This window comes from Fukomys damarensis, unplaced genomic scaffold, assembly GCF_012274545.1.
Source record: "Fukomys damarensis isolate Sample0158 unplaced genomic scaffold, DMR_v1.0_HiC HiC_scaffold_9, whole genome shotgun sequence".
Lineage (NCBI taxonomy): Eukaryota > Metazoa > Chordata > Mammalia > Rodentia > Bathyergidae > Fukomys > Fukomys damarensis.
The window spans coordinates 20,457,894-20,465,540 of NW_022900921.1; the positions used below are offsets into that span (position 1 = coordinate 20,457,894).

Consider the following 7,647-nt stretch of genomic DNA (forward strand, 5'->3'; position numbering starts at 1 on the left):
TGTATGTATGTATATTTGGAGACAACATGTCACTATATAATACATAGTCTAGGCTGGCCTCAAAATCATGGTGATCCTCCTGCCTCAGCTTCTGAGTTCTGGGATTACAAACGTGTGCCACCACACATGACAACTGTATTAACTTGAAAATACAATGGACGGACTTTCAACTTAATACTTTACATTTAAGAAAAGTCAAAGCCCCCCCCCATTTGCCAAGCACAATAAGCCAAACATGGCAGTGCACACCTGTAATTCTAGCACTCAAGAAGCCAAAAAGCAAGAGGAATGCCTTCAGTTCGAGGACAGCCTAGGCGAGTGAATTCAAGGCCAGCCTGGACTGCATAGTGAGACCACGTCTCAAAAAGACCTATGTACATACATTTATTTTTGGTTTTGAAATGAGAACCAAGACCTGTCGTGTAAAAGTACAAGATCCCAGTAATGAATGTAACTGTACTGTATACCTAGAATGTACCAATAAACTCAATTTAAAAAAAATATTGTTGGTTTTGGAGGAAAGAAGTATGAAACAGATACCAAGGACACACGTTTTGGTATCTGTCCTGAAGAGCTCTCAAGGATTCTCTCAGAACCACTGTATTGTAGTCATTCATTTTGGCTTCAAGAGAGAAAGCCTTCACGTCATAATAAAATTTTACATTTCATGCAAGTATGAATCTCTAAGGGACTAACATTTGTTCTTTCTGGTGTTAGAGAAAAGTGGAAGAACTATTACTCCTACTTTACATAGGCAGACTAAATAGATAAGGACACTTTAAAATTCATTCATTCAACATTTATTTATTGAGTGCCTCCTCTGTACCAGGTATTGGGAGATGCAGAGGTGCACAACTCTCTAAAGTCCTTGCTCTCATGGAGTTTACACTCTACTATAGTTAATTTCAGTGAAAATCAAAACCTTACATTTAATCAGAGTGGAAACGTGGGCAAACAATTCTGTGGAATAAAGAATGAAATACATTAGTAAACAACTTAGAATTTATTTGGAAGTAGGAAATAAAAAGCATGATTTTAACATTTAAAATATTAACAAAATTAGAAAAAGTTAAACTACAGAAAAGGCAGATATTAAAACTGACTTAATGGCTGTATAATACAAATAAGCAAACCCAAGTTTCTCTCATGCAAATAAACACTAAAGAAAATAGTATGGGAATGTTTACAGAACAGGCCACAACTAATGTTAAAGATTTAAATAAGAAACTGTACAGGAATGGAAAAATAAATTAGGTAATTTACAAGAAATGTTTTACAAGTTACACAGGCTATAACTTAGTTTATTATGCATAAAATTTGTAGCACATAATACATTTTTTTACATCACAGGTTCAATGCTAGAAAAATTCAGACATGATAAAGCTTAGATGTTATAAGAACAATGCAAGAGACACAGTAAGGAAACAAAGGGAAACAGCTTATATAAAATTAACCCCCAATGTAAAAGATTTCCTAGACTGGAACATAAAAAACATCTTTTAGACATGGATATGGTCAGTAACTGGGCAGAATTCACTCAACTTCAGTTAAAATGTCAGTTTCACTATAGTTCAAATAAAAAGTAAATCTACACAATGTATAAAAATGATAAAAACAATCTTAACATCATTTCTATCCTAATACCACTAATTCTATACTTGGAGCATGGAGATGGGATATTGCTGTTAGGTTTATACAGTTATGTTTTCTTACTAAATGCCGAAAACTAAGAGAGGGTACCAAGAAACAGTGGCAAATTTCAAAATGGCTTAATATTTGTGATAACTCCTGATCACACTAGTAGGATATCCAGATGAAATTCAGATACAGCATGTAAAGTTAAAATAATCACAAACCATTTTACATTTATGTATACTTTGCTATTTAAAAGTATACACAAACAGTATGTAAATAAAACAAAATAGCACAAAAACATTCTAAAATTGAATTAAGTTGCATATTTACACAATTCAAAATCTGATTTTTATCCTCATTCATGACTGAAAAATACATTCCTCATGAGTTCTTTTAAATGTAAAATTAGGGGCTGGGGATTTAGCTCAGTGGTTCCACCGCCTACCTTGCAAGCACAAGGACCCGAGTTCCATCCCCAGTACCCCCCCAAAAAAAACAAAAAACAAAACAAAAACGTAAAATTAGTGGTAGTTGCAGCAAAAGAAAATCAAAAGGAAAAATATTTTTTTGACCTATGTAAGGAGCTAGAATAGTTTTATTTGGGTTTTTCTTTTTTTGGTACTGGCGATCGAACTTGGGTCTTTATGCTTGCAAGGCAGGCGGTGGAACCACTGAGCTAAATCCCCAGCCCCTTAGTTTTATGTATTCATAAAACCAATTTTCCTTCAGACACATTCAAAGCTAAATTTTGTACATGAAATTCCATTATCAGCTCATTACTATATTTTAAATATGTAGTAATAATATATGAGCACCAGACAAATGTCTAATTGTTCTTAGATAATCTAAGGAAAAAGTATTTTAGGTTTTCAAGATGTTTAATGTCAGTAAGTAACCTATTTCAACTTATTTATATGTAATTAAACATTTGTTTTATACGTAATTAAACATTTTGCCATGAATTTTGTGTTGGATAAAAGCAAGAAATAATTCTACATCTGCTCCCTCTCACAATGATTAGAAGTAAAAAACCAAAACTAATAAACAGATAAAGGGGGCTACCAAAAAAAAGTCTAAATATTCTAGCATCTATGGATTTAATGGGGTATCTTTTCATACAATGAAAAAGTTACAGTAATGCCTGTATAATTGTGAACAGTAAATATTCCAAATGTACACACACGTTTATACATATTTAAACCCTTCATAAAGATGTATCTACTTTGCTACTAACAGAGGTAATGAGAGAATAATGAATCTCATTCTAGGAGTTGGATGAGAATCCAAAATTTAGTACCTATTAATAAAAAGTATATAGTAATTATAAAAATAAGCACTAAAAATTAACTCTAAAACACGACTAAATATTTGAAAGTAGTTTTAGCCAACCCAAACACTACCAAGAATTAAGCAACTGTCTTTCTCAAGATCCTGATGTTCCATTATAATAATTCAATTCTCCCATTTTACAAATGAAATTAGACCAGTGAGTAGAACTACTTGTAAAACAAAACCAAATCATAAGCCCACATCCAAAAAATACATATAGATAATATAAAGCATCCAACAGGGGCTTCTTTGAGAAAACATTTGAATTTTTTTAGATACAGAAATCACTCAAAAGATGTGTCAGAAAGGTGGAATGATGTAATTATCTTTTTACCTATTATTTTGAATGGACTACTCAAATACTTGAAAAAATATGCACTTTTTGGGTTAACTGTTTAGTAGATCAGCAGAATACTTAAAGACATGGGCCAGGGATTTAGCTCAGTGGCACCACGCCTGTCTCACAAGGGCAAGGTCCTGAGTTCGATCCCCAGTACCGGAAAAAAAAAATTTAAGACAACTACTCTCTTAGATATTAAAAATAAACAGTAATATAAAGTACATTATTTTTTAAGATTATCTGACAGAAACAAAGTTGGCTGAATTCCTTCAGTTAGAATAAAATACATTCGAATAAATATAAATTTGGTTAGAAATTAAGACATCATTGACACTTCTTGGCAATCATTATTAATAAAGTTAAGCAGTATTATTACAAAAAAGGCAATATATTTCTATTTTGTTTACATACATCACAAAATAGTTAAATGCAAAATAACTGACACCAATTTTCATCAACCTCTATTATAGCTTTTACATGGCTTAGAAGAATTTCTAAATTACATTCTTAAATGTAATACACTAAAAAGCATAAAGTGCTTAACAGAAAAAAAGAACTAGCCCAAATATGAATAAGAATTGCTTATAACAATTGGAGTGGTTATAAAAGACATTTAGAAGTTATGGCTGGGCTAAGCTTTCCTCCTAAGAATACAACCTTAAAAATCAAGGCAAAATGTACTGGACTACTTTTTGAAGGCAAGAATACTACTGGAAAAAGGAAAACCTTTTCACCAAGCTGCCATCACTCTGCTTATAAGACTGGACTTTCATCAACCGGTATGTAAAACACAGAAATGTACTCTCAAAGGTAAAAATAACTCAGGAAATTTTAGCGAGTCTAATATTTGGCAAATAATTGAAACTTCCTGATGGGCTTGATGTTGTATTACTAGCAACAGCACACTTCATTAAAATTGAGTCCGCCTACTTTCCCACATAGAGTTGCTTTCCCATTTTAGAGCAGCTGAGCAAGGAACAACCTTGTTAACTTACATGGTAAGTCCACTAATATTTCACATTTGAGTATTACCTGGGTGTGGAACTTTTAGCCTTTAGTTCTGAAAGTCTCTAGTGGAAAGGCAATCTTTAGGAGGATGTGGTGGTGGTTCCACATATGGTGATCTTTACTATGCCCCAAAGCAAGCTGTCACTGCACTGGATGTCAACAGGATGTCATTTTTAACCTTTTAAAATGGGCCAAAGTTCGGCTAGAATTTTAGAAGTCATTGGAATCATCTAATTTGTTAGTGAAGGAAATGTATTTTAGAGATTGTCAAACTGTCAGGATGTTTCTCAGGCAACTTTATCAGTGTCACTGGAAAAATAATATATATTCTACATGAAATGATAGGATGCTAATATAGGACATTTTTGGAATTGTCAGAAATACCTTATATAAAATAAACTAACCCAATTTTTAATCCCTTTTTTAAAAAATAAGGTTTCCTTTTTAGTAAGTCCACATTCAGAAAGTTTTTATGAACCCAGAATAGCCTTCACTTTTAAGAGAGAGTTCTAGAAATGCACTGTCCAACTCAGCAGCCATTACTCGTATGTGGTTACTGAGCATTTAAAAAGTGACTGGTCCAAACTGAGACATGTTATAAATGCGAAATACAAACTAGTTTTGAAGACTCAGGTTTAAAACAAATAATTTTTTGCACTGATTACAAGTTTAAATAACATCCTGGAGATACTGAGTTAAAAATACATAGTAAAATGATCTTCACCTGCTTGTTATTTTTTTAAATACACTTATTAGCCCACTGATGGTGTGTGTACCTTTTAGAGCTTTCAATGATACGAACAGTCCTCTTTGGCACCCATGCCACAGGTCTGCCATCACTGAAACAGACCTCTAGAACAGGCTGACTTCAGAACCAAACCTATTTATCACAGTATTTTTTGAGGGAATTTCATGAGTTAAAAGTTAAAAAAAATTGGAATCTTGGCAGCCTTCTGCACAATCCTACATCCTTACAAATTAGTCCAATAATTCTATATTACATATAGAAAAGGCTAAGAGCAATAGTGGCGAGATGGCTGTTCACTTTTCCGTGCATTTGAGCAGATAATTTCAGTTTCAAAGACTAAAACATGAATCACAGATCCATGTTAACCAAAGTATAGTGATCAAATTAACTTATATTCTTTGTTCTATTTCTTTTAAAGACTGCCCTAACCTACTGGTAATGTGGTTTGTCACAGATATAACTTGTAGTTGCCATCATTCAATAAATTCCTACCTGTACAACTACCCTAATCAGAAACATTTAAAATAAAATGAACCAAAAGTATGGCTGATGCAACTACCAGTCACTCCTATAAAAATCTTAAAGCAAGCTATGTGAAGTCACTGTAGGCTTATAAAATAGCTACTGGGCAACCAATTCAAAGTTCCAAGGAGTCTAAATTATAAAACATTACCATTACAAGCTTTCCCCTTAAATATTCTATCCTTTTATTTATATGTTGATACCTTTAGATATAAAAAACTGAATTTTAAATACTTGGCCACAAAACTGGAAAATTACACAGAAAAATGTCTTCTTCACCTCTTATTAGTCTACTGAAAACTGCTCTTTACTGAGCAACACTGGGGCCTGTAAAAATACATGATTAATACTTCCTTTGAAATGTAAACAATTTTTAAGCTCTTCAAAGTACATCTAGATTTACTGGTAATTCATAGAGGTGAATTTCTTCCCAAGTTGTTCTACTTCCTAAACCATAAGCAACAGATTTGAACAAGTTCACTAGCTACTACTGGACCTCTAAAATGTTACTGTCAATGTAAAAGCCTGAACATTTTTATAACATTATAAAAGATGAATTCAAAATAGAGAATAAATTTCAAGGCAAAAGCATTTACAAATTTTGGAACTACAATGCTTTTATTAACAGAATATCTGAAACACTGATGCTTTTGTAATTCTATAATACCGCCTCAGACTCCCACAAAATTTCAAAACACCCATTTAGAACAAATGTGATTCTGTGGCTGTTCATAATAGAACAAAATCTTTAGCCTTCATAGTTCAAATCTAAGAGAAATGTGTAAGTTTAGACCTGAGATAAATGTCAATTCACATAAACCATATTCCTTTTGAGGCCCAAAGACCTCATTACACAAACTGCAAAATAATTAAACCTGCAATTTAAAAACACTATTCTTTTAACATGTTTTGATCAACTCATAAAACATAGAAAGTGTAGTGTTAACAAATATGTGCATTTTCCAGTGATTTTAAAATTCAGGCTAACATTTATGAACAATATTTTAGTTAAATTATACTCAATTAAGTTATGGCATTTGAGGAACGCTGTAATTCTAGGGAAAGATCATATAAACACGCCTTTCTGAGGGAGTATATTAGAAAAACAGTAACTCCTTAACATTTCTAAAATCACACAAAATGATTATTCTTTGATTGCCATTACAATAAATTTTGATAGAGTATGTTACTGTCTGCTCACAACCCAAAACACACATAATACAGACTTGTAACAAATATTCAGATTCAATTATTTTTCATATGTTACACATTTCTCAGATTTTAAGATTTGTGACTGGGTATGGTATAGTACTGCAATGTTGGCTACATAAAATGAATAGAAAATCTTTTTGAGAGGAAGCTCAACAATCAGAGGCTATGGTAGCTCAGTGGTTCTGCCGCCTTCCTCTCGAGTACAATGACCCGAGTTTGATCCCCGGAACAAAAGCAAAAATAATAATCAGAGGCTCAACTACATTTAAGACTGAACACTGGCTATATACAAAAGGAAAAACATTTCAAGGAGAAATACTTCACGTTATAGAGCTCTCACTTTTAGTGACAATATTCACAAGCTTACCATCCAGACATTTGAAACAACAATAATGCTACTCTTTTATCCTTTGGTTCCCAGTGATAAACAATGCAGTGATAAATGTCTCCAGTTTCAGCTCCTTTTATGACATTTATTAGCAGAGAAACTTCTGAAGCTTTAGCTGAAATTTGGCAGCCCAAGAAGAGCACCAACTGCTCCGAAGTACCCCTGTTATTTAAAAAAACTGTTAGTACAGTATAGCTTTTAAATAAGCACACAATGATAACCACTAAGAACACCTATTTATGTACCATAATTGTATTTGTTTAATAACATTTACTTGGATAGTCTGGTATCTCTATACTGTTAGTATTATGAACATTTTTCTTACACTGCACTTTCAATGTACATATGCCCTTGAAATAAGACCATCACACCTTAAAACAGACTATCACAGCAACTACATCCTCTCTCCCCTAAAAAAAAAAAAAAAAAAAAAAAAAAAAAAAAAAAAAAGAAAATAATATAACA

General features: G+C 32.6%; 1 protein-coding gene across 1 annotated transcript in view; it reads right to left on the minus strand.

Annotated features, from left to right (window-relative positions):
- Positions 1-4,553: 4,553 nt before the first annotated feature.
- Pank3 (pantothenate kinase 3) overlaps positions 4,554-7,647 on the minus strand; it is a 17,498-nt gene continuing 14,404 nt past the window's right edge. Inside the window, exon 7 of the mRNA XM_010622318.2 lies at positions 4,554-7,344. Coding sequence (XP_010620620.1) covers positions 7,294-7,344 — 51 coding nt within the window. The 3' untranslated portion in view covers positions 4,554-7,293. The remainder of the gene's footprint in view (positions 7,345-7,647) is intronic.